The sequence below is a fragment of the Acomys minous genome (assembly GCF_964271855.1).
Source record: "Acomys minous genome assembly, chromosome: 12".
Lineage (NCBI taxonomy): Eukaryota > Metazoa > Chordata > Mammalia > Rodentia > Muridae > Acomys > Acomys minous.
The window spans coordinates 69,997,400-70,025,266 of record NC_140493.1 but is presented as its reverse complement, the minus strand read 5'-3'; the positions used below and the strand labels follow the sequence as shown (position 1 = coordinate 70,025,266).

Genomic DNA, 27,867 nt, shown 5'->3' with positions numbered 1-27,867 from the left:
GTCTTTGGAAGAGCAGGCAGTGCTCTTAACCGCTGAGCCATCTCTCCAGCCCCCTACACCTCCACTCTTACACTTTGCAGATTGAAGTGCACTGTTTCCCCCTCGCTAAACTGAAAACTCACTCATTTTAAGCCCCAGGAAATGCTTGAATGACAGAAGGTTCTCAATGAAGAGACCCTTGTTAAGGTGAATTTTTCTGAGCACATCCAAACAAAATAGACTTTAAAAAGAAACTTATCGGTTTCAGGAGATGGGCAACCGCACACAAGCAATGTACAGTTAGGACTTAACGCGGAGTTCTGTTTTCTATTATTTATGAGTTATTTTCAAAGGCTTTGAGACAGCTTTTTATTTTTATTTTTTTTATTTATTTTTTTTTTTGGTTTTTGGTTTTTGGTTTTTCGAAACAGGGTTTCTCTGTGTAGCCTTGACTGTCCTGGACTCACTTTGAAGACCAGGCTGGCCTCGAACTCACAGCGATCCGCCTGCCTCTGCCTCCCGAGTGCTGGGATTAAAGGCGTACGCCACCACGCCCGGCGAGACAGCTTTTTAGATGTTGTAATCTATTCTCTCTATTTACTTCGCTGGAATTTGTGTTACGTTGATAAAAGGAAAATGAATATCCCAGAGTATGTGTATACATATTACACATGTATGTATTACATACATATTACACAGAATCATAGTGCCTCTCCCTGGAGGCGGAGGCCAGATGCATATAATGTCTTCTTTTTGAGACAAGACCTCCCAGGGCGGCCTCTGCTGCCTTGCACTTGTGGTCCTCCTGTTTCAGCCTCGAGTACAGAGAGTGCAGGGGTTACCCCAGGCCACCACTGCACCTAACAATAATTCAGTCTTTGCACAGCGCCTCACCCATATGTAACCAGTGTATGACATGCTGGTTGGCACAGCAATGACTTTATACATTGTCTCCGGGATTGCAGTCATTTTCAGTGAAGTAGAAACCATTTTAGTTCTTCAGTATGGATAAATAAGCCGGACAAATCATATGCCTCATAAAACTCCTCACCCAACAACTTTTTTAAAGATATTTTATTTAATCTTATTTAGTATGAGAGTATCAGATCTTGGAGTTACAGACAGTTGTGAGCTGCCATGTGGGTGCTGGGAATTGAACCCTGGTCCTTTGGAAGAGCAGTCAGTGCTCTTAACCACTGAGCCATCTCTCCAGCCCCACCCAACAATTTTTTTTAAAAAAGCTTTTTGGGAGTTCATTATAAACTTATCTTTCTCGTGTTTGTTAGGTAGCCATCAAAGGTCTTACTATTTCAAAAATTAAAGGAGAAGTTGGGAATGGTACAGCATATCTCTAATCCCAGCACTTGGGAGGCTGAGGCAGGAGGATCAAAAGTTAAAAGGCTGCCTTGCTCCATAGTTAAACATTGTCTCAGAAAATAAAGTTAATGAAGGTGGCAATATTTAAAAAGTCAGCTGCATCATCATCATCATCATCATCATCATTTCAGGTTTAGAAAGGACAACAGGGGTGATGATGACAACGGTGGCCTTGTCTCCCTGGCTTCAGCCAGTAACAGTAATAACAGCTGTGCAACTTGGACAGTTCAGCAGTTAAGAATTTACAGCCATTCAGTAGAATGCTGGGGTGTGGCGGGGGCTGGGGATGGCGGAGATTTTGAACTTTCAGAGTATTTGTATTGCTTGTTAACATTTTCCTTCTCTCTTGCTTATTATCATTGTATTGGTTTATTTCTCAGTATCATCCGGTGGCTTTTCCTAGTGGACAAATGAGCGACTCAACGTTACACGATCAGGTTTTCTGGCTTCTGTTTCTAACCACTTACAAGAGGATTTGAGATTCAACATTCTTCAGAAAACTGAGATCCAGTGTCTCACTGTATCACTTTTCTGTTTTTAAACTTAAAAATATTCTACAGCAAGCTTTGGTAGAAATTCGGGGTTTGGAAAAGAGGGGTTCAAAATAACACCTGGATCACAGTGACCTGCTTCTGGTTGTCTGGCGCTCCTTAATTATAATGTATTTTGGAGTTTTTTGCTGTTTTGTTTTATTTGCGACAAAGTCTTGCTGTGTAGCCCAGGCTGTCTGAAAACTCAGAGTGATCCTACTAAGTCTCCCAAGTGCTAGGGTTAGAAGCATATGCCACCATACCTAGCCAACAAGTCTTTATAACTGATTGAATTTTTAAATACAGCTGCTTTCTGCCATTTCATTGGGGATTAAATTTACTCATTATGTGACATTAAAAAATATAAGGCATTTAATCTCTCGGAACACACAATATTAGCTGGGTCCGAAGGCTCTTCTTGATAACGTTTACTGACGCGTTTCCCATTTCAGGACAATGAAGGGGAAGACAAGGAACAGCAGCAGGACTCAGAGGACCAGACGGAGGTAGGGGCACCCTGAGTGACCAGGTGACACCCTGTCAGAATGAGCTGGCTGCATTAACTTCCTTAGGAAGAACAAAAAGGAAAGTGTGGATGTGCAAAGTGAAACAGCAAGTGCAAAAGGGCAAATTCCTGTTGATTATTAAGCTGATGTAGTTACAGGAAACTCCCATAGGCAGGTAGATTTTCCGTGTGGAGCGGATTGTTCTAAATTACAGTAAGTAAGGACTGCTCTCTAACAGCAGATCAGCTGCTCTCAGTACAGAAGCCACCAGCTCTTAGGGTCACCTCACTATTATGCTAAAAATATAACCTCCATATTAATCACTTAGCTTTGCTTTTAAAACTGCAAGATTACACGAAAAAGAACACTTTTTTTTTTTTTGGAGGCAACTGAAATTAGTTACATGGAATCACATTAAGTTGACTAACACCATTTTTTTAAATCCTATTATATACGCCAGCAAAAGTATTTAAAACCACAGTGCCACCATTATACCTGAAGTTAATCTTTAATTTGCTTCATCTCAGATGAAGTGTTCTCCTTTCTACCACAAACACGGAAGATGATTCTAGCACTCTTTGGAAGGTGGCATTTTTAAAGGTCAAATGTAACTATGAGATATTCTCAAATTATGTTCATAGAAAGTTTTGTATAATTCAAAGATGAGTGCACAGCTGGCATGGCGTCTCAGGCGTGTCACTGCACTAGCACTAGGAAGATCTGTTTGGTACTGTGAGTGCAGGAAGCAGACATGTGGCTCACCTCTAACACTCGCTGTTAAATCCTGGAAAAAGTAAATAGGACTGTTAGGTAACTACAAAGTAACTCTCCTTCAATTGAAAGAAAGCAGATACAGCTTTAAAAGGGGGAAAAACACAGTTCATTTTGAAACTGCTGTTTCTTTTCTCTTTTCAAAGATGCCACCAGCTCCACAAAGTGATCCTGCATCAGAGCCCAGCAGCCAGGTGGTGGAGGTGACAGAAGATGTGAAGGAGGAAGTGAAGCCCCAAGGTAGGAAAGTAGCCTTTCTCTCCACACGACACAATCTAAAGTCAAAGAAGTGCATTCGTCAAGATTTTGTATTTAAAAAACAGATGATTGTGAGAGGCTCCTCTCGGTGTAATTTGGCAGTAGGTAAGGACGGATTTCCTCACCCTCTACTGTGAATACCTTTGAAGCAATGTCATGACTATTCATTCCCTGCAAAGTAATTAAAGAGAAGATGGGCGTGGCACCGCACGCCTTTAAGCCCAGCACTTGAGAGGCAGAGGCAGGCGGATCGCTGTGAGTTCGAGGCCGGCCTGGTCTACAATGCAAGTCCAGGATAGGCAAGGTTCCACAGAGAAACACTGTCTCAAAAAACCAAAAAAGAAAAAGAAAAAGGGAAAAAAAAAGTAATTAAAGAGAAAACTCAACTAAGAGAGTTAAAGAGGTTTCTAGCAGGCAACCTATTTAGTATAAAAATAAAATGAAGAGCTCTATGAGCTGATTTTCTTATTGGGTTTGATTCTGCTTATGCTTGATCATACATTTATTCTGTAATGACCCAAAGCCACCCATAGCCCTATCCCTTACCAAAATTTCAAATGATTATGCAGACTGCAAGTTTACAGGATTAAAAAGGTAACAAAGTATACAAGACATCCATCTATTTCACTCTAGCCATTTCTCCCTTTTGGTTTTTTGTTTTTGTTTTTGGAGACAGGGTTCCTCTGTGTAGCCTTGGCTGTCTTAGAACACGCTCTGTAGACCAGGCTGGCCTCGAACTCAGAGACCCGCCCGCCTCTGCCTCCGGAGAGCTGGGATTAAAGGCGTGCGCCACCACGCCCGGCTCGCCATCACCATTCCTAGTTCCACATACTTAGTCACAATCTGTACCAACAGAGATATTTTACAGTATTTAAAATTTAGAAATTTCTTCAATTCAATTCCAAGTATTGGGTGTTTAAGTGTGTTTAGCTAGTCTAGGCCAAATTAAAATAATAACTATAAAAGCAATTTTAAACTGTAAAATTGTGTAGATGCCAATTGTAACTTCCAAGTGCTTTTAAAAATTATTTTTCCTTTAGATGAATTAAGAGAAATTATTTATTGTTCTTATTAATATATATTATAATGCATATACTTTAAGAATTAAAACTTCCTGAGCAGTGGTGGCACATGCCTTTAATCCAAGTATACTCAGGAGCCAGAGACAGGTAGGTCTCTGTGAGTTTGAGTCCAGCCTGGTCCATGGAACAAGTTCCAGGACAGCCAAGGCTACAAAGTGAAATCCTGTCTCCAAAACAAAACAAAAAGCCAAAAAAATAAATGAATAAATAAATACAAAGATAAAAAAAAATCTAAGTAGATGCATAGGGAGTGTTTAAAAACAAAGAATTAAAACTCTCTAATCTTTAGTTTGCCTTTATTTTTATTTTATGTTTATTTTTATTTATGTGTATGTCTCTATGTATAAGTTCACATTCAAGCCGGTACCAAGAAGGTGTTGGATCTCTGCAGCTGGAGATACAGGTGCTTGTGAGCCTTCCATATGGGTGGTGGGAACTGAACTCTGGTCCCTGTGAGAGCAGCAGGCTCTAGTAACCACTGAGCATTTCCTCCAGTCCCTGCCTCTTTTGTTTTTGCTTTTTTTTTTTCTTATAATGGGATTTTTATTTAATAACACATGTATCCTGGGAGCAATTATGTCCACCAATGCAGGACAATTCCATTCAAACCAAACTCTTTCTTAAAGTTGTTTTTTGAAATTAGCTTATTAACAGGCATGTTTTCAGAAGGCTTTTCCACACATCCTTAGTTTTGGTTAATTCACCTATTAATCCCACTTTTCCCCTATCGCACGGCCCCATCCTCATTAATCCTTTAATTCTCAGTATTCTTTCCTTTTCTTTTTTTTTCCTTAAAATTTTTAGTTAATGTAATTTTTATACAATATATTTTCATACTTTTTCTTCCACAGATCCTTCCCACCCACCCAACTTTATGTTCCTTCACTCTCAAAAACAAAAAACAAGAAAAAAAAAAAAAAGAAGGGGAAAAAAAAACAGAACAGGAAACACACACAACACAAAAACCACAAAAATGAAAATCAAAGGAAACAAAAGACCAATAAGACAAAAAGTACCAAATAAAAAGTCTACCAAAGTAGCAGCAAGTTCATGCTGTGCTGGCTGACTGCTCCTGGGCATGGGGCCTGCCCTGGAATGTGGCTGATGCTCCCAGGGACACTCTACTGGAGAAGACTAACTTTCCCCTTGGCAGTGGGTACCAGTTGCAGATACCCACTTCCTAGTTAGGGGTGGGACCCTTGTCTGCTTCCCCATCCCATTACCGCAACCTTATTTGACTTGAACCCGTGCAGGTCTTGTGGCTGCTGCCACTGTCTCTGTGCGTTCATGTATGCATCAGTCCTGTTGTGTCAGGAAGACACTGCCTCCTTGGAGCTCCCCATCACCTCTGACTCCTCCACCCCTGCTTTTCCCAGGGTTATTTTTTTTTTAATACTTTTCAACTTTCAATGTAATGTGTGTGGCTGGTATACATTGGAGGTCAGAGGACAACTTGCAGAAGTTGGTTTTTTCTTCTCACCAGGAGGGTTCCAGTGAGGAAACTGAGGCTGTCAGGCTTGACTGCAGGCGCCTTTGCCCACTGAGCCATCTCACCAGTCCCCCTATTTTACTAACTTTTCAAACTTCTCTTCCCGGCCAGTCTTAACCTGTCTTCCGTCCCCTGTCCATGTTCCATCACTGCCTGATTTTAGCTTCCTCCTCATTTCCTCCTCCCCGTGCCTCCTCCCCCCCTGCCCCCCTACCCCCCCCCCCCGCAATACCCCAGAAGCACACTTTGTATTTTCCTTAATCACTTGAGCCAGCTTTAAAAATTAACTTTTCATTTAAAACATGCCAGACGGGATGGTGAACAAGGAACTTGATTATAAATTCAATGAAGTGTTTAATTAGCTTGTGGACGATTTGCACCTGCATGACTTCATATATGCATTCTGCCAAGGAATTTAGTGTCCCCCCTTCCCTGAACTGCCCCCCCTTCTAAAGTATAAATCGAACCTTTGTGGACTTTCCTGTTCTGGAACTTTCAGTTTCTTTACTGTGTGTGTTCCATTCGTTGCTCTGTTACTCTCAGCAGTATGTGTGGAAAACATCATGGCTGCTTCGTATGCTAACAAATGAGCTATGGTGTTCCTGTTTATATTTGAAAATTAGTCATAATAAACCTTATATTCAGACTCTCTCTTAACGTATATATGCATATACAGCACAACGTGTGTGTGTGTGTGTGTGTGTGTGTGTGTGTGTGTGTGTAGTGTGAAAAGGAGCTGTTGCCGGGCGTGGTGGCGCACCCCTTTAATCCTAGCACTCGGGAGGCAGAGGCGGGTGGATCGCTGTGAGTTCGAGGCCAGCCTGGTCTACAAAGTGAGTCCAGGACAGCCAAGGCTAACACAGAGAGACCCTGTCTCGAAAAACCAAAAAAAAAAAAGAAAAGAAAAGAAAAGAAAAGGAGCTGTTATTGTGATTTCAACATGTCAGAGGAAGTATCACAATCCTTGTTATATACTTGTCAAAATTAAATTAGCTTGCCAAGCGGCTACCATAATGTATTCAAATCCTTGGGGTTTTGTTGTTGTTGTTGTTGTTTGTTTGTTTGTTTGTTTTGTTTTGTTAAATAGGAAACACTGGGGTTGAATGCACCGTATTAGTTCTTTATCTTATCCCAGCTGTTCTCTCTTTTGAGCTATAAGATTAATTTTCATTTTAGAGATCCTTAAACAAGCAAACAAAACCAGTAGTCTCCCTGGCTCTGTTCTTACCCCACAAGCTCGGAGGTTCGACAAAGCTCTGCAGGGAACCCCGAGTTCCTGTATCCAGAGGATCTCAGTTCCAGCGGTGTTTGGCGGTGCGTCGCCTCCATCTTGAGCAAACGGTTGCATCTTGTTGAGAAATGCTGATTCTGAAATCACGGGCAGCCGTGTTTCAGGCAGGGCCTGTGTTTGAAGAGCATCCTACAGCCTGTCGAATCACTGCCGCGCCAGTTTCAGCGGCTTAACCAGTAGCCAGCCCCGAGGATGTCAACTTATCAAAAGAGCCTGTTATAATAATGGAGATTATTTAATTCTCGTTTATATCATTATATCTAGAATTAACTAGATTCTATGTGACGTATGCCTTACAATGGGCCGTGCACTAAGTGCAGGAAATGACGAACGTCACCTTTAAAGTCTAGACCTTTCAAATTATGAACAAGGGATTTCTCTATATTCCTTTCCTATTGACTTGAATGTATTCATGCCTCCGTAATATACGAGCAGAACTTAACGCTAATAAACTCATCTAACAACTTGACCTTCATGCTGTCATTTTGGTAGCTTTTCTCTCTATTTCTTCTCTTTTCTTCTAGCTTTGCTCCCCCCCCTTCCCCTTCCTGTATCTCTCTTGACCATCCTCCATTCCCTCTTTGGTTTTGTTCTCCCCTTACTTCCATGGTATTTCCTTTTACTGATAATATCATAATACTAAATTAAGCGGTGTAATTCAATTTTTATTTGTTTGCTTGTTTTGAGACGAGATCTCACTATTTAGACCTGGCTGGCCTGGAAGTGACCATGTAGAACAGGTTGGCCTAGAACGCAGAGATCTGCCTGCCTCTGCCTCACAGGGCAATTCCCAGATTAAAGACATGTGCCACTACACCCGGGGATATATATATTTACTTTAACAATTAATATACACGAGTAATGTTTGAAAATTACAAAGAACGATATGAGTGCGGTATATTAACAATATGCAAAATAGCAATATACATCATTTTCAAAAATAATGAAAAATTTAAATTGCTTTTTAAAAAGTTGTCTAGTAACTAGAACTATGAAAGTTGGCACGTTGGGGCAAGAGCCTGAAAGGTTCCTAATTCCGGGAAGAGTTTGGAAAACTGATGCTGAAAAACAACTCTAGTGCTTCGAATAGCGATGGAGAAATCGATCATTATTTATCAAGCGGCATGTAAGTGAAGCAGTCAGTCTATCTGGAAAAGGTTAGGAATGCCCAAGTGCAGACTACTGGAGAACCCGTTGGAAATATATTCAAATAAGCTTCCAAACTAGCTTGCCCTCGGGGCGCTTCTGGGACTGGTGATCCTTGAATTCCGAAGCCACCCAGTGCAAAGGCAGCTGCAGACAGAATCCTGATTTATTGACCCTCCTACGGCGGTGCCTCCTTTTCTTTCCTTGATTTTTATGGCTCCTAAAGAGGTGCTTAACTAGAGCCGTAACCAAGCACACATCTCCACTTCGTGTTTCGGTGTGGGCAATGCAAACAGTGGGATTATTGCTTAGCAACCAAGAATGGCCTGCCCCGCCCGGGAGCGCGAGCAGGCTGCAGTGAATAAAAGAGAACGCCCTGGATTATTTGTAGGTTTATTAAGGAGCCATTGTAGATGGGTAGGTATTAAGTTGCTGTGTGTCTGTTGCACTACCCTTGACTCAAGCAAGCACACATGTGTCTTGATTTGTGCTGGACAAGTTAAGAGAAAAGCAAGTACATTAAAGCAGGCAGACTTAAACCAATTGCTTTCATGCTAATCTTAAAAAAAACCCTAAAAACAAAAAACAAAACAAACAAACAACAACAACAACAAAAAACCCAGAGTAAACATAAAAGGATTATATACTCATAAGTATTGGAGTGCTTTAGTTAGTTAGTTTGTTTTTTTCTGTCGCTGTGATAAGAACACCCTGACAAAGGAGAATTGAGGGAAAGTGTTTAGTGGCTAGCTGTCCCAAGTTCAAGTCTGCAGAAACGCCAAGGTGGCAGTCACATCATTCCCATCTACAGCGAAGAGCGGAGAGCAGAGAGTTCCAGTGCTCAGCCGGCCTTACCCACTCATTCAGTCTCGGGGGGTCGCAGTCACGGACCGACCCACCTGCAGTGGGGCGCCCCTCCTCAGGTCCTCTTCCCTCCTGAGCGGTGCAGTCCAGCTAACCCCCGACCGGCCGACAGGCCTGCCCAGCGGTTAGAGCGGTTCTAGATTTTGCCAAGTTGGCAGTCAACCCTGACCATCATGGTGACAAAACAGAGCAGAGCCGTCCCCGTACCATTTCCGGCTACCAAGTGACCTTATTTGTAAATCCAACCCGTAGATGAGAGAGCCGCATGCTACCCTTCCTCGATTTCCTCTGACTGGAATGAGTGATTTGGCCACAGGGGAAATAAAACCTGAATGCGGTTCATAAATACCATCCACCGTTGGACCCAGGGCACTTGACAGATGAGTTTTCAAGGATTTCCTCACAGGGAAAAAAAAAAGATAAACTTTATTCTCTTGAATATTGATTTTCTTTTTCTGCATCTCCTTTTAAATCAGCAAAGCCGTTTTCTAATAAAATCATTCCGTGCTCTCCAATTCTGTGAAATTAGTTGATGCACAGCAGCTCTGGCCACAGAGACGCCCTGTGGATTCTGAAGCTCCTTTTCAGGGTCCTGAGCAGTACAGCTCAAAAGCCACTGTCCCCACAGTGGGGACTCTTCTTTTAAAGTATTTTATTTGTATGATTTTTTTCCCCAGGTATCTGTATATTCATGTCTCTGTGTAGGTACATGCAAGTGCCTTAGGAGGGCATTGCATCTCCTAGGCCTGGAGGTATATATAGGTGGTCCTATATCCTATATCCTAACATGGATGCTGGGACCTAAACTCAGGTCCTCTCCAGTGCCTACAGCAGGAACCCCTGCTCTGGCTGATGGTGATTGGAGTAAGTGGTTAAGCCAAGGAAGAAATAAAAACCCAAAGGAAGGTTTGCAGAACCCGTTCACCACTGGATCCAAGATGCCCCAAAGACGAGTTTTCAAGGGTTTCTGTAAATTGATACCAACCATCCTGGAAGGAACTTAGCAGTAATCTGGTGAGTGAAATGCTTGTGCTTTGACCCTGTGTTTTGGTACTTCCTGTTACTATTTAAAAAACAAAACAAAACAAAACACAAGCTAGGGTGACTTATAAACAGCATAAGTTTATTATTTATAATTAGGGAGGCTGGAAAGTCTTAAGGTCAAGCAAGGTGCAAGCAGATCTGATGTCTGTTTGAGGGCCCACTCTGCCTCTAACACAGCCCCCCCCATGCCCCCCCCCCCCCAATGCAGTATCCTCTGCGGGAAAAGAGCACACTGCATCCTCAGATGACAAGGAGGCGAGAGGGGTAACGAAAGGGGCCTGGCCGGTTCTCTCTGTCCCTTTTAATATTTTTTAAGTGTGTGTGTGTGTGTGTGTGTGTGTGTGTGTGTGTGTGTGTGTGTGTGTTTGTGTGTGTGTGTGTGTGTGTGTGTGTGCCTGTGTGAGTCTGTATGTAGCATGCATGTCTATTTAGTAAGTCTCCTTGCAGGTCTGAATAATTCATAATAAAAAAAGTTTTTTCCTAACTAGCCACAATTGTGACGTTATGGAGGCTCTCTCTATCTTGTTTTTCTATTGCAGCAATGATATTTGCTGCTAGGTTATTACAAATTAGAATATGTCTCAGTAGCTACTTTTCCATCATATTAAAAATTAATATAGAAAAAAAATTCAGCTGTTTCTATCTTTACCTATATCCACAAAAAGACGGAAGCAAGTGAAGCAGCAAAGCAGTATGTAGGCATGATCCTGCTGTGGCACCTAGGTTCTTTTTTTTTTTTTTTTTTAAAGATTTATTTATTTATTATGTATACAGCGCTCTGCCTGTTTGTACCCCTGCAGGCCAGAAGAGGGCGCCAGATCTCATTACAGATGGTTGTGAGCCACCATGTGGTTGCTGGGAATTGAACTCAGGACCTCCAGAAGAGCAGCCAGTGTTCTTAACTGCTGAGCCATCTCTCCAGCCCCCTATATTCTTTTTCAGTGGATAATAAGACCCCAAAATTCAAGACCAGCCTGGTCTACAAAATGGGACCAGGACAGCCAAGGCTACACAAAGAAACCCTGTCTCAAAAAAAAAACAAAACCCAAACAAACAAAAACAAAAACAAACAAAAACCAAAAACAAACAAATAGACAAAAAAGACCCCAAAGTATTGCATCCCCATAGCTATGTCAGGAAAAAAAAAAGTATGAAAGAAAGAAATTTCAAGATTCCCATTAATTCTTCCATTCCAGTCAGCTCAGCCCTCACAGGAACAGAAGAAAACACCTGGTGACTTATTGTTCAGAGTGTGAGCCAGCCATGCTCTGGGACCCCAGGGCCAAGCCAGTTCCCCGAGAAGAAAAGTTCTAGCCAACCATGGAAAGGGATGTGAAACCGTTTTGAGGTTTTTGTTGTTGTTAACCATATTCTAAAGTCATCAATTAAATGCTATTTCTAATATTTCTTGTGTTTTTTAATTTAAAAAATTATGTGTATGTGTATGTGTATTTGTGTGTGGCTATGTGCACATAAGTGCAGGTAGCCAACAGGTGCCTAAACATCAGATGTCTCGTGGCTCAGCCCTCACAGGAACAGAAGAAAATAAGTTACAAGTCCCTGGGAGCTTCGTGGTATTGGTCCTGGGGACCTGCAGGAGTCCTCTGCATGAGCAGCAGGAACTCTTTCTTTGGTTGGTTGCTTGGTTTGGTTTCTCTGTGCAGTCCTGGCTGTCCTGGGCTTGCTTTGCAGACCTGGCTGGTCTCCACCTCACAGAGATCCACCTGCCTTTGCCTCCCTGAGTTCTGGGATTACAGGCGTGCGCCACTGTGCCCAGCAAGGTATGAATCCTTTAACCACTGAGCCATCATCTCTGCAGCCCAATGCGGCTAGTGTTTCTTACATTTAATTTGTTTTCTTCTTCTCCTCAGTTGCTTCAGTAAAGGACTCCCACACACCTCCCACGAATGTCGTGTTCAGAAGACCTGCAAAAGTGATTCTTGGCGTAGATGAAGTGGAACTGAAGTTAAGGGCACAGCAACCGTGGCGGAAACATCTTAGTGAGAGAATAGAGGCCAGAGCCCAGGCCATGCAGCAGCAAGCGCTGGAGACGGAGAGCCTGGCGAAGGAGCAGCAAAAGACCACGAAGAAGCTCCCCATGGATGACTTGGCTAGAGAGTGGTTTAATACTGAAAGCTCGACGCTGTCCACCCGGGCGTACTTGCTGGACAAGCTGCTACCCACCTTGGTCCCTGGAGTGGAACACATGTTAATGCAGGTGGAAAAGAAGAAGCTTTTGTGCCGAGCTGACATCCCAAGCAAGTTTGATCCAATTAACTATCTAGGGGAATATTTAATGAGAAACAACACTCACTATATCAAAGACCCAGGGATGTCTGGCTACCAGAGGGTGATGAAGGATGTCACGGAAGAACTGAAGGTTCATGTTCCTGATACGATCAGCAACAGGTACAGTCTGTCGTGTGCTCAAGCGATGATCTTTCTCACAATGAAACGGCTAGCACAACAATGACGTGAGCGCAAACCAGACTTGAAAGAAATGATTTTAGAGTTAGCCAGGAAGCGCTTGTTGGCAGGAGGTGGTGGTACTTGGGAACTAAGGCAGATTCCGTTTCTTTTTAATAATTCTAATGAGTGGAGGAATCATTTCATATAAGACACATTTTTCTTTTATGTAGTTAGCATGTGGAGGGTGCACGCACCCGTGGCACATGTTGGAGGCCAGAGGACAACTTCTGGCCCTCAGTTCTCTGCCTCTTCCTTTTTGAGGCACGGTGTCTCTCGTTCCTGCTGCTGAGCTGTGTGCTCCAAGCACAGCTAAGGTTACACAGTCAGGCTCTGTATTTATGGAGTTCCTACTATGTGCTTCACATTTTTCCAAAGCACAGCAAGGACTGACGAATTAAAGTAAGTTTATTTGCTCTGTTTTACTGAGACAGAGTTTTGCTTTGCAGCTAGAAGTGGGCTTAAATCTACTGTGTGTGTGTATGCGCGCGCGCGTGCGTGCGTGTGTGCGTGCGTTGAGGTTGGCCTCAAACTCATTGGAATCCCTCTTCTTCAGCCTCTCACGTGCTGGGATTATAGGCCTGCATCACCACACCTAACTAACTATCTGGATTTGGTTGTCACATTAGGACTTCAAGTATATATTTATCTCTGTATTGGGCTCCTTGCACTGGAAAGTAACCAAATTCAAAAGCCAAAAAATATATTTTAAAAAGTTGTACAGTAGCTGGGTGTGGTGGCGCATGCCTGTAATCCCAGCACTCAGAGAGGCAGAGGCAGGTGGATCCCTTTAACTTTGGGGCCAGCCTGGTCTACAAAGTGAGTCCAGGACAGCCAAGGCTATGAGACACCTTGTCTCAAAAAAAAAAAAACAATAAATAAATAAAAAATTTAAAAGTTGTACAATAAGCCAGTAATGGTAGTACACGCATTCAGTCCCAGCACTTAGGAGGCAGAGGCAGGTGCATCTCTGAGGGTCTGGTGGCAGCCAGTCCACATAGTGAGCTTCAGGAATGCTAGAGCTACTTAGTGAGACCCAGTCTCAAAAAACAAAACCAAAATAAAGCGAAAGCTATACAGCAGAAAGTTTTCTTTCTCTTGCCCTCTGTCTACCCAGCAGCTAGCTGTGCTGTGCATAACTGCTATTCTATGAATCCTTACTGAGATTATTCTTATGTGACCATTAGCAAGTACAAATATAAATTCTCGGTTTTATTTCTATTATAAAAACATATAATAAGAGTTGCAAAGATCCCCACATTTCCACTCATCTTTTGTTATGCAGCTGGATTTAACTTTTATAACATCCCAATTTGAGTCAGTTACTTGTTAAAATATTACAAGAACTTGCCCACATATCCTTCTGGCACTCTGATTTTTTTTTTTTTTTTAGACAAAGTCTCCTTATGCAGACCTGGTTGGCCTGGTACTTGCCACATAGCCCAGGCCGCCCTTGAACTCACAGAAATCCTCCTGCCTCTGCCTTCAAGTGCTAGAATTAAAAGTCATGCACCACCACATTGATTGTGATACCAATTTTATTTTAAATATTGATTCATTTGCAGTTTATGCTACTGTAATATATAAAATATAGATCTTGTATTTCTTACCTTAGTAGCAATGCTGCTCAGTTTACTGCTTCACCATCAGCGATTTACTTTATTTGTTCATTCTATTTGGACCTAAAAGCAAATATTTCCTTGTGTTGGGCCCAGGTTGAGGAACTATTGATAGTTGGTGGCTTCTCAGGGGAGGAGAGAGTTTTCTTAAGGATGTTGCCCTGACTCTCAGCCCCACACTGTGCATATATGGGCAGCACAAACTGGACTCAGTGTGTTACATAGGAGAGAGAGACAGAGAGAGAGAGAGAGAGACAGACAGACAGACAGACAGACAGACAGACAGAGAGAGACAGAGACAGAGGGAGAGACAGAGGGAGGGAGAGAGGGAGAGAGAGAGAGGAGACAAGGGTGGGCCGCGGGGAGTAGTTAGGGGAAGGCGTTAGTGATAAATATGATTAAGATATATTTTATACATGTGTGAAATTCTTGGAGAATTATTAAAACATAGAATTCTGAAAATGACGTAAGGTGTGGGGACTAGCTCAGGGGCAGGACGTTTACCTGATACGGCCACCCTGGCCTCAGCCTAATGGATACTGGCATTGTAAGTGTGCATCATGGTGCTGGCTTTTCTATTGGTTGGTTGGTTGGTTTTCAAGACAGGGTCTCTCTGTGTACCCTTGGCTGTCCTGGACCTGCTTTTTGGACCAGGCTGGCCTCGAACTCACAGTGATTTGCCTGCCTCTGCCTCCCTTGAGTGCTGGGATTACAGGTGTGCACCACCACACCCAGTTGTTGTTGTTGTTGTTGTTTTTAATTCTGAAATTTTGAGCTCTTAAAAGCACTGGCACAGTTATTGACTTGCTTTATCTTATAATTTGTACAGGATTGCCTCAAAATAATAATGAAACAAACCCATGATAATAAAAAACAGATCACTTTTTAGATTTATCCAAAGCTGTTTATATATTAAGTGAAGTCATAGAAAAAACAAAGAAAGCTGGGCACGGTGACTCATGTTTCTAATCACAGCATTTGAGAAAGTAAGACAGTAGGCTCACCACAAGTTCGAGGCCAGCCTGAGCCACATAGCTTGTTTCAGAAAGGACAGCCTGGGCTACAGAGTAACACTTAGTCTCAAACAAAACAGCAACAAAAACAACCTCTGAAGAAACTAGGGTATGTTTGTGTTGTGTGTAGGAGCGTTTTGCCTGTATGTGTACCTAGCCCCACATGTACCTGGTGCCCATGAAGGCCAGAGGGCACATCAGATCCCCTGGAACGGAAGTCACACGTGCTTGCGAGCCACTGTTTAGAGACTAGGACTCGAACCTGGGTCCTCTGAAAGAGCAGCCAGTGTTGTTAATCGTTGAGCCATTTTTCTAGCCCTAAAAGTCAGGATTTAAAATCTTTTATTTACAACAAGAATTTTTTTTTTTACTTTGCTTACACTTTATTTTTAATTAGTATAAATAATAGCGGGTCTCCTGCCGAGATTTTCACACACCCATGTCACACACTTTGTTTCACTCCCTGTCTTATTACTTGCCTTTCTTTTTCTCCTTCCCCATTATTTACACTCCTCCTCAGAAACAGATAAAAGTCTTTTTAACCCATGGTTCAAAATCATGAAAATGTTGCCACAGTTGGTTACGTAAACGCTTGGCAAACTGAGTCATGACTCCTCAGACTTGCTGTTCTTGTACAAAAGCTGCTATTGGCAACATGTAAATGAGTCGGCATGGCTGCGTGCCCTTGAAACCTTAGTTATGGGTCATGAAATTTAAATTTCACATAATTTTCACACACCACAAATTATTTCTTTTGATTAAAAAAAAACTCTTTAAAATTTATCTACCAGCTTTCTGCCACATGAAGCCAGCCTGTAAGTGGGCTGGGTTTAGTTTACAGAGCCCTAATGTTAATGATATTTATGAAGTCTCTCCAAGATCTAAACAACAGGGTGCCTCAAATCTCATAACCTTTCCCCAAATCTCCACATCTTCCTCTGAATGTCTATACCAAAATTGATTAAGAAACCTAAAACTCTTTGTGTCTTTAGTGTCTTCTCTATAGGGTAAACAGCTAATTATATTTGTGTATATGTAATTGTATTTATTTATTTATTGGTAGTGCTGAGGTTGGAACCCTGGACCTTGAGGATGGTAGGCAAGCACTCTACCACTGAGCTAAACCCCTAAGCACTAGTAATCCCTTTGAAATTATGCATATATATGTATATAAATAAGATATATATGTACGTATATGTGTGTAAGAGAACTCCTAGGTTTTGCATGTGTGTTCTAGTTTGCTTTCTGTGGCTGCAAAAAAACACTCTGACCAAAATGAACTTAGGAGAAAACAGGATTTCTTTGGCTTACACTTCCAGATCACAGTCTGTCACTGAAGAAAGTCAGGACAGGAACTCAAGCAGGAAGCAGAGCAGACTCTGTGGAGGAATGCTGCTTGTTGTCAGAAACAACACAGCAGCTTTGCTCACTACCTGGCTCACCCACTAGCCCGTGCTTAGCTCCCTTTTTCACACATCCCGGAGCAGACTGCCTGCCTGGGGAATGGCTCCGCCCTCCGTGGGCTGTGCCTCCTGTATCACTTAGTAAGCAAGATATTCCCACTGACCAAGCTGATGGAAACAACCTCTCAACTGAAGCTTCTCCTGTGAGGTGGTTCTTGGCTGTGTCAAGTTGACAACTAAAGATAATCAGTGCAACGTGGAAGTGAAACTTTTGTTTTCAACAGAAGCAAGGATTTAGTAAGTGTGAGTCCCTGCTTAAGACATCAAAACGGTCAGGGTTAACAGTACAAGTCCCTGGGCTCCCCTCCCAACACACACATGCCCTGAATGTTCAAACTCCTACATTATTCCTCAGATTTCTCTAGTCAGATCCTCTGGTAATGTGGTTAAAATAAATCCCACAGGAGGACATTAGGCAAAAAGAAACCAAGTGAAGGGAGCTTTAGTACGAGTGAAAACATTCCACCAGCACGCAGCAAGCAAAGCCACTGAGCCTAATAAACAGTTGAAAGCACACTTCTCTTTGCCGTCTGTTCTTACTAAGTGGTGTGGGAGGTTGCACCTAGACCTATTCCCATTTCAAAAAAAGAAAGAAAGAAAGAAAGAAAGAAAGAAAGAAAGAAAGAAAAAGAAAACCAACTTGGGAATTGATTTCAAGGCCATAAGTGAAAAAAACTTGACAAGCCCTTCCTCCTGTCAGAAAAATACGTAAACCTCAAGTAGTACATACAACCAGGCACCTGTCACTTATCAAAAGTTATAAGAATAAGAAACGGGGGCTGGAGAGATAGCTCAGAGGTTAGGAGCACCGCCTGTTCTTTCAGAGGACCTGAGTTCAATTCCCAGCAACCACATGGTGGCTCACAGCCATCTATAATGAGATCTGATGCCTTCTTCTAGTGTACAGGCATACATGCAGGCAGAACACTGTATAATAATAATAAATAAGTAAATCTTAAAAAAAAAAAAAAGAATAAGAAACGGGCATACCAGGTCTAGGAGCCTTTGCCAGACAATGACATGACACACGAAGACGTTTGTTTGACTAATGTTTGTAGAGCTGGGAGTTTGAATGTTTCGGACCATCTTGAGGAGTCTCAGTTTCTTTATTTGTGTGTGTATGTGTGCGCCTGTATGTTTGCATGTACACTATATGTGTCCAGGTGCCTTCGGAGGCCAGAAGAGAATGTTCGGTCCCGTGGCATTAGAGTTAAAGGCAGTGCTGAGCCGCCTGGTATGGGTGCTGGGAACCAAACCCCAGTCTTCTGCCAGAGCAGCGAGAACTCTTAGCCACTAAGCCACCTCTCCAGCCTTGCTTAGTTTCCACTGGAGCAGCTGTAGGACTCCATGAAAGAGTTAAAGTAATCAGAGGCTTTGTCTGGATCACTAGGATTAGAACTTCATCTCCCTCTGGCAAAAGCCCAAAATCTTTTGTATGCCGACAATGCCAATGGCAGGCATTTGTAGCCGACTCAGACAGCCCACAAACGCTTTCCAACGGCGTGTGCTACTCCCGATGCCTTCGGACTTAAAGCTCGGATCCTCAGCAGTCTTCATAAAATCAGTCCTGCTTTAAAATTCTTTGACCTCTGTCTTATGTTTCCTCAGTTCATTACAGACTCTTAACAAAGTTGCTCTGCTTTAGGAATGAACACTTTTGTGTTTTGCTTGTTTGTTTTTGTTTTTTTGTTTTTTGTTTTCTATTCATCCAAAGAAGACAAAATGTTTGTTGCTTCATCAAGAATTTAACTTCTGATGACAACGTTAAATTGACTTAAACTTTTCATCTGTCTTCTTCCCAGGAAAAAGGGGGATTTACACATCTCTGTTCCATGTCTCGCAACAATACACTGAGCAGGCCTTCTTTATTTCTGTAGAATAATGTTTATAATGGCAGCCATTTGCTTGAAAAACACAGCGTCTCTATTTCTGTTAGTTTTACATACGCAATACGACTTACTGCTCCTTATCAAGTCTCTGAGAGGTAGAAATAGAGTCCAAGTTTAATCTTTAAGCCTTGCATGCACATTTGCAGAGCCGGAAAGCAGGTTGGGCCCATGCTACTCGCTCTAATATTGTCCCCACTTAATATATTTACTTTTGTTGTATTTTTTCCTTCTGACTCTGATTCCTCTAGTACTTGGGGATTTATATAAGAAAGTCTCCTTCCGCCGTTCTGTGACTTGATAGCGAACATTTTTTTGCCCTTGTAAGATTACAAATCCTTAGTTGTCTGGGAGCTACACATATGTTAGAATTTGTAAAACCGGGCACCAAAATAGTAAATTACAGTGTATGACATTTTTAGCTAGAGAAATGTAAATAATAAAAGGGAAGCTTATTAATAGAATTGCAGATTACTTCAGATAGGCAGAGTCTATTTTGTAATCAGTCCTGACATAGCAGATCCTAGGACACCAGTCCAAATGATTGGGAAAAGTAGACTCGAGAGCCCTGAGAGCCGGCGTGCAGCTCACACTCGGGCCGCTGAAAACCAACAAGGAAAACCAACAAACAAGACCAACACCTGGGCCTTTTAATTGTCCTTGACCCCTTGATTGCTTCACAGTCTGCAGGGTCCCTGCTGTACTTGAGGTATCTTTGGGGAATGTTTTCAGTGACCTGTCTTTACCAGCCTTATGCACTAATGATGGAACATCTATTCCATGAAGAGAAATAAGCAGAAAAAGATATTCCAAGGAATTACTTTCTCTGTTACAGCTACTTAAGAGAGAAGCGCAAGTCAGTATAAAGGCTCAAACGTTAGAGCAATACAAACCAAACACAACTTTATTTTTTTTTTAAATAATTTATTTACTTTTATTGTATGTGCATTGGTGTTTTTGCCTGCGTATATGTCTGTGTGAGGGTGTCAGATCTTGGAGTAACAGTTGGTTGTGAGCTGCCATGTGGGTGCTGGGAATTGAACCCGGGTCCTTTGGAAGAGCAGTCAGTGCTCTTAACCGCGGAGCCATCTCTCCAGCCCCCCAAATACAACTTTAAAGGGATAAAGATGCCGGCCATAACTCCCGTGCAATATAGTTAAGTACTTTACACAGACCACGTGCCCAAATCTATTGTGTGTTTCCTACTGGAATGTGGTAGGTGCCTGGGATTCTAAGAGTCACCTCACAGTGCTTGTGTTTTGTGTTTCACACACCAAAGTGCCTCAGGGTGTCTCGTTCGCCTTCACAACCTCCAGCGCTAGGACTTGGCAGTGGTGAGGATGTACTTCCTCCTCGGTCTGGGCTCTCCTCGGCTGCCGGGAGATGGCTTCCTAGACAGCTGTCTGCTCTCACTCCGCACCAGCTGCCACCTCTTTACTGAGCCAAAGCGAAACTGCCTATGAGAGGAAACCCGGCAGGTGCTTCTCCACAGGTGACATGAGTAGTATCGGCTTGTCAATTTGTCCTGGAAAACAGATTGTATCAAGCTGGTAAAGCGTATTTTACCGAAAACAAGGACAATACTTTTAATGGTATTTGAGTTTCTGTTATAGTGGGGTACGTAGGGTTTTATCCAGACGATTTCTGATGGTCTTTCCCCAGTGTCTTTCCATTGGTGCCCTTCTGTTGGAGGACTAAAAGCAGAGACTTAACTAGGCCTGTCAGGCCTTCCTTGTGTACCCCGGTTCTTGTCTCACCCCTCGCCTGCTTCACGCAGGATTTGTCTCAGATTTCTAAACATTCTTTGCTTCACCCAACTCAGTCTTGACATGTCAGTTCCTCCACCTGCATCACTCATCCTACCTGTCCTTTCCCATTCAGCTCAAATGCCACTGCACTACGTCAGGAACAGCCTGGTCCCTGCTGTGCACTACGTCAGGAATAGCCTGGTCCCTGATGTGCACCACATCAGGAACAGCCTGGTCCCTGATGTGCACCACGTCAGGAATAGCCTGGTCCCTGATGTGCACCACGTCAGGAATAACCTGGTCTCTGATGTGCACTACGTCAGGAATAGCCTGGTCCCTGCTGTGCACCACGTCAGGAATAGCCTGGTCCCTGATGTGCACACACGTCAGGAATAGCCTGGTCCCTGATGTGCACACACGTCAGGAATAGCCTGGTCCCTGATGTGCACCACGTCAGGAATAACCTGGTCCCTGATGTGCACCACGTCAGGAACAGCCTCTTCCCTGATGTGCACCACGTCAGGAACAGCCTGGTCCCTGATGTGCACACCCAGTTCTAGTGCTCTCCCGCACCTCTAATGGCAATTTCCCAAGACACCTTGTTTGCCATACCCACCACTGCACTCTAGCGCTAACCCTGTAAGCGATGCTAAATTAAAAACGCTGACTAGGTTTACTTACATATAAACCTATTCTGGCTTGGCTTCTGCTTTTATGGTGCCCCTTTTATTTCTAAAAATTATTTTTGGACCCAGGCATGGTGGGTTACCATTATAATCCCAGCAACCGGGGAGGTTGATGCAGGAGGATCACCATGAGTTTAGGTTCATGTTTTTTTTTTAAAGATGCATGAGATTATTAGGATTATTCATGGTTGATAACTAAGAGGATCATGTTATCTTCACACTAACACTTAATCTGGAGTAACCTGAATATTTAATTTTGAAATCTCTCGAATTTGTTATCAATATTTAATGAGGATGTTATGATAGATGTTTTGTTATCCTGTAAAAATTCCCAAGTAGGGCTGATTATTAATCTGTCTAAATACAACTAGTGGCCTGGAGAAGCGGCTCAGCAGTTAAGATTATTTGCTGCTGTTGCAGAGGACTGTGGCTCAGTTCCCACTCTCTGTCTACCCAGCAGTTCACAACTGTCTGTAAGTCCAATTCCAGTGGATCTGATGCCCTCTGCAGGCACAGACCGACATGCAAACAAAAATACCGTAAAAATTCTAAGAATTAAAAAAAAAAATCTATCACTGACTAGCCAATTGTTTAAGGTTTTAAGTCATTATATGTTATGTCAGGAGCTTAATTTTTATAGCTAGATATATGTTGAATGAAACAAGAGAAATAAAAATCAAGCAATTACAGTAATTTAGGCACATGTCACATGTGCATTTTGTAGGGTACCCATCACAGGGAATGTAGAAACGTGTTTCAGGAATGGCAAAATGTCTGATTGATTTAGCTTTAGGAAATTGTGACCCCAAAACCTGAAAGCTGACAAGCCCTAAACAATTACTCGCAAGCAAAGGTATTGCATGTCTCGAAGTGCACATGGATGGCTTGGTGCAGGGAAGGTTCAGAGGGTATTAACTGCTAGGAAGGAGAAAACTCACCTTGTCCTGAGAAGAATGAAAACTGTCACACTGCATGGGGACACCTGGAGTTCATGGGTCTGTGCCATCCAACAAAGGCGGTAGGTATTTCAGTGGTCAAGGAGATCTTTGTTTGGGTCGCGCTGGCTGGTTTGTGTCATCTTGACCCAAACTAAGGGTCACCTAAAGAGAGAGATCCTCGATTGAGAAAATGTCTCCATAAGATCCAGCTGTAGAACTGAGTGGTGGTGGCGCACGCCTTTAATCCCAGCACTCGGGAGGCAGAGGCAGGAGGATCGCTGTGAGTTCAAGGCCAGTTTGGTCTACAAAGCGAGTCCAGGACAGCCTAGGCTACACAGAGGAACCCTGTCTGGAAAAAACAAAACAGATCCAGCTGTAGGGCATTTTCTTACTTGGTGACTGGTGTGCTGTGCTGTGCTGTGATGTGATGTAAGGGTCAAACAGGGCTTGGTGCATGCTGGGCAAGTGCTCCACCAATGTCGAGACATCTCTACTCTGTTTCTTCTTTTTGATCGGATTTGTACTGTTTGTTTTGCTTTGTTTTTCAGAAACATTTCAGAACACTTGTTCATATGGAGGAAATGTTTACTTATTTAGTTGTTTTGTTGGTTTGCGACAAGGTCTTGCTATGACACCCAGGCTGGCTACAAACTCACAGCAATCCTCCTGCCTCAGCCTCCCAAGTTCTGAGTTAGAGTGTGTGTGTGTGAGTGTGTGTCTGTAGAGGTCAATCTCAGGTGTCATTCCTTGGGCCTTGCCCACTGTTTTTCAGACAGTCGCTCATTGCCTAGAAACTCACCATCCAGGGGAGGCTGGCTGGCCAGCAAACACCAAGAATCTGCCTGTTTCTGCCACCTCCCCAGTGCCAGGACTACAAGTGCATGCTTACAATGCTCGCCTAACCTTTCCTTTTCTTCCCGCCCCCCCCCCCGTCCCCCTCCCTGCCCTCTTCTTCCTTTCCTCCTCCTCTTCTCCCTCCCCCCCCCCCCCACCGCCATCCTCCTTCTCCTCCTTTTAATGCGGGTTCTGGGGCTCTACCTCGGATCGTCTTGCTCGTAAGGCAAGCTCTTTGCCAACTGCGCTCCCTCCCCATCCAGGGAGCTACATTGAGTATCCACTTGTAGGTTACATCTACCCTACACTGTCCAAAGTTACCAAGTGGTGGATGGCGTAGACTTCTGTTGGTTGGTGTAAGCAATCTCATAAAATAGCGTGGGCAACAGAAATGTTATCCATTCCCTGAGAGAGTGACATGATCGATCTAAAATCCATTTGGATTATATTTGGAAGCTCGCACACAGTGTCTCTGAAGCACAAAACTAGATTTTCTTTCTAAATATGGGCATCGTGAAGTGAGAGAAAACGATGTCTCAACTGAGACCCAAAGCATGTGGAAGATCTAGTCAGGCAAAACGAGGGAGGGGGGTGTGTGACAGCATTTCGAGCAGATGAAAATGTGACAGAAAAACAACTTTGTGAGTCTATTTTTGTGTCTTAGGAGAATCTGGAGGCATTCAGTACTTGTGACACTGTCCCTGCCACTTGTCTGTTCCGCCGCCAGATGCTGAGCTCCCTAGTGCAGCCTCCATACTAAATGCCCAGTGAACGCTCCCGTAATGATGGGCAAGTGTGGCTGAGTAAGGGAGGGAGCGGATGCATAATGAGAGACTGTCAGACAGAAGGCACAGGTACAGAATGGGAAGCCGTGCTGAAAACAAGATGGAGACTTCAGGCGTGCTCTGTTGGGAGAAGAGAAAAGCAGTATGGGCGAGGAGGGTGAGGAAACACTGAAGGGCCCGGGAGGTTGGACTGCTTAGCAGAACGCTAGGGGAACTTAGCCCTTCCTTTACAATCCTCGTTAATCTCTCAGAACTCGCAATGGGCTCTTCTGCACTCCTACACTGCCTCCCTGCTTTCATTCCCCAACCTGCAAGCTTGTTTTTGAAGCCTTATCTTCCTAAAGAATTAAAAGGCCTACAATGGCACAAAGTGCATCTTCAGCTAGCACTTTCTTTTGGACTGTTAGAGGCATCTAAAGTCCACATTCTCAGGGGAAGGGTTTGTTGTTGTTTGTTTTCTTTTGTTTCATTTTTTTGTCTTTTGTTTGCATCTCAGATCTGTCAGATTGTCTCGGTCTTTCCTCTCTGAAAGATGACAAACCTATTCCAAATGTTGTTGGACCTAAAAAAGAAAGAAAAAAAAAAGTCCCTTGTGCAGCTGCTTTTATTATTCTGAGCCGCATGATTTGATTGCGATCTTAACAGTTTGGGGTTTGGTTGGCTGGTGCTTCACCTCCTAATGGGGATGATTAGCCCAGGAGCAATTGGAGCCGCCATTCTTCGCCCAGGCTCAGCCTGGCGATGCTTCTCTGGCCGAGTACAATAGGTGCTCTTGTCCTCGGGGCTGTGAAGGCATTTGACTCCAGCTAGACAGCAGCGGCTGGCTGGCCAAGATATCGCCCCAGTCAGACAGATCTCCGCAGTTTGGTCCCGAGCATCAGAATGGCCTGGCTTGCTTCCTGGAGGAGCACCTCCTGTGCATCTCTGCTACCCTTGGGGTCAGGTCCCTCCTGATGATGTTTACCTCCAGGGAAGACTTCAGGCTTTAGACGTCTCTGCCTTTGGACTGTGTAGGTGTTGGACCCTCACACCCAACTCGGGAAGGGGGTCGCTGTGAGAGACCACACGAGGCACAACGCACTGATGCAAAAGCAAAGGTTTATTCCTGACGCGCCAGGGTCCCTCAGCACTCGGGAGGTGAGCACTCGGGAGGTGAAGGACCCCCAGTGACTGTTACAGGCTAGTTTTTAAAGGCTAAAACCGCAAAGCAGGTGGGGTTGCTTATCAAGTTAGACCATATGGACATTAGGACATCTGGCGTTGGGAGACCTCTTGCGGGGAGTTGGGTGTGGGTCCCTAGGGCAGTTACTGGAAACCGTATGGGACCTCTGATATTTGGGAGCTCGCACGGAGCTATTCTGGGAACTAGGGTGGAACTCCTGAGGCTAGCAGTAACGAGAACTGGGAAAAGCCTCTGGGTAGGCAGGGCAAACAAGTGTCTTACTTTTTATAATTTTACAATTTCTCATAGGAAAGGCTCTAGGTGTATTCTTACTACTTTCCTTTGTAAAAACAAAAACAAAAAACCCCTGTAAATTAACTAATTACATTTGTATATATTTATAGGGTATGATTTATAAATATGTAGTATAATTAAATCAAGCTAATTAACATTATTCTTCACCTCAAATAGTCACTTTTTACAGAGAGAGCATTGGAAAGTTACACTCTTAGAACTTTTTAAAATATGCAATATTCTATTATTGTGCAATAGATGCTTTTAAACACTTTATTTTTCTTCTAATTAATGTATTTTGTTCTCTTTGGCCATTATCGCCTCTGTAACTGCCACTGATGTTTTATGTTTTACTATATGTAAGTGAGAACATGGCGTTCGTCTTTCTGTACCTGGTTTATTTCACTTAGCCTCATTCTCCAGTTCTATCCATGTTTCACAAAGAGCATAATTCTGTTTTTTTAAAAGGGTGAATAATAATTTGTGGTGCTTATGTGCCACATTTTCTTTATCCATTCAGAGCTGATTCTGTAGGTAGCTGCTGTGAATTGTGTGACAATTAAGATATGAATACAAACTTCTTTTTAACAAACTGAATTCAAGTCTTTTGGAAAAAATACTCAAAAGTAAGATTGCTGTATCTTTTGGTAATTATGCTTTTATGGTTTTTAGATGTCTCCACAGTTTTTTTCATAACCGTTGTGTTTTAATATTCCCACCAATACTTCTTAAATGTGTTATTGACTTAAGTAATATAGGCCAGTGTTTTTTTAAAGTTAAATGATAGTAGAAATTAGCCTAAGATGCGTGCTGAACGCCGTAGGTGCTGATGGAAGAAACACAAGCAAGCCCAGGGTTTGAAGGAGGCCCTGAGCGCTTGGATTCTGCCACTGAACTATCTGAACCAAACCAAGGATCCTTAACATGTACGCTCTGTTGTCATCCTCCAGGGTGTCCAAGATGAAGGAGAAAGTTAAACAAAAGAGAGAACAAAGAGAATATATAAGCACGGTCAAGGTCAAGGTGGCCACCATGAGGAAGCAGGCTCTGGGGGAGCAGTTCGGTGAATGGATTCTCAACCCCAAAGGGATGATTCCTATGGCTGTGGTAAGAGGATGCATGCGTGTGAAGGGTAGAAGGGTGAGGCGGGGCTGGGGTTGGGGGCTGGGGGAGGTGAGGTGAGCGGGGGGGGGGGGGGGTTGGGGTGAGCGGGGGGGGACTGGAGTGAGGGGGGGCTAGGGTGAGTGGGGGGGGCTGGGGTGAGGGGGCTGGGGTGAGGGGGGCTGGGATGAGCGGGGACTGGGGGGGGCTGGGGGGGGCTGGGGGGAGGGGGTCTGGGGTGAGGGGGCTGGGGTGAGGGGGGCTGGGATGAGCGGGGACTGGGGGGGCTGGGGGGGGCTGGGGGGAGGGGGTCTGGGGTCGGGGGCTGCCGCGTGTTAGGGGGACTATCAGAGGCTTGAAACCCTCCTTACACCCGAGCTAAGGCAATTATTGACCCTTCTACTGTCTGGGAGCTTATTGATTTCTTCAATTTTTCTCTTGGATATGAAAAATAAAATAAGTCTGGCAAGATTCAGGTTTTTTGTTTGTTTGTTTGTTTGGTTGGTTTTTCAAGACAGGATCTCTCTGTGTTATCTTGGCTGTCCTGGACTTGCTTTGTAGACCAGGCTGGTAAAATTCAACAATAAAAAAGTAAACAGTCCCTTTAAAAAAATGGGCAAAAGTCAGGTATATTTACAATCCCAGCACTCAGGAGGCGGAGGCAAGGGGACAACTTTAAGTTCAAGACTGGAATGATTTACATGGGGAGACCTTATCTGAACAACACACACACACACACACATACACACAAACACACAAACACATACACACACATACACACACATATACACACACACACAAACACATACACACACACATACACACACATACACATACATACACACACATACAAACACATACACACACACACAAACACATACACACACACAAACACATACACACACATACACACACATACACACACATACACACACACACAGAACAAAATACATGGCAGACACTTGACCAAAGAAATATAATATGCAAATGGCAAATAAACCTGTAAGATATCACATGCCATTAGAGAATTATAGGTCAATTTTTATTACTTTTATTCATTCATTTGGTATGGTGTGTGTGTGTGTGTGTGTGTGTGTGTGTGTGTGTGTGCACGCGCGCGTGCATGCCACAGTAGGGTCAGAGAACAATTTACAGGAATCAGTTCTTTGTCTGGGTCCTAGGAATCAAACTGGTGTCACCAGGCTTGGTGGCAAACATCTCACCAGGCTTAGGAATTGAGAATTAGAACAGAAATGAAGTGCCACTGTCCACTTATGACAACGGTTAAAACCCAGAACAGTACCAAGCAATGCTGCAAAGACGTGCAGCAGTAAGAACATCCGCTCACTGCTTGTGGGGCTGCACAACAGCACAGCCGCTGTGAAAGCCTGCTTCTTACTGCCCGAAGCACTTACCATTCGAGGAGTAAGCAGGATGGCACTTATGGGGTAGAGGGAGCAGCGTTCAGTGGGTATAGAATTTTAAACTTGTGAAAAGAAAAACTCCAAGTATGTATTTCACAATAATGTAAATGT

General features: G+C 43.4%; 1 protein-coding gene across 2 annotated transcripts in view; it reads left to right on the top strand.

The window, feature by feature from the left end:
* Positions 1–1,634: 1,634 nt before the first annotated feature.
* Positions 1,635–27,867, top strand: part of EFCAB5 (EF-hand calcium binding domain 5) — a 111,159-nt gene continuing 84,926 nt past the window's right edge. For both annotated transcript variants that reach the window (XM_084802740.1, XM_084802739.1), the window contains exons 1-5: positions 1,635–1,793; positions 2,339–2,392; positions 3,310–3,403; positions 12,209–12,746; positions 26,182–26,338. In XM_084802740.1, coding sequence (XP_084658866.1) covers positions 1,767–1,793; positions 2,339–2,392; positions 3,310–3,403; positions 12,209–12,746; positions 26,182–26,338 — 870 coding nt within the window. In that variant the 5' untranslated portion in view covers positions 1,635–1,766. The remainder of the gene's footprint in view (positions 1,794–2,338; positions 2,393–3,309; positions 3,404–12,208; positions 12,747–26,181; positions 26,339–27,867) is intronic.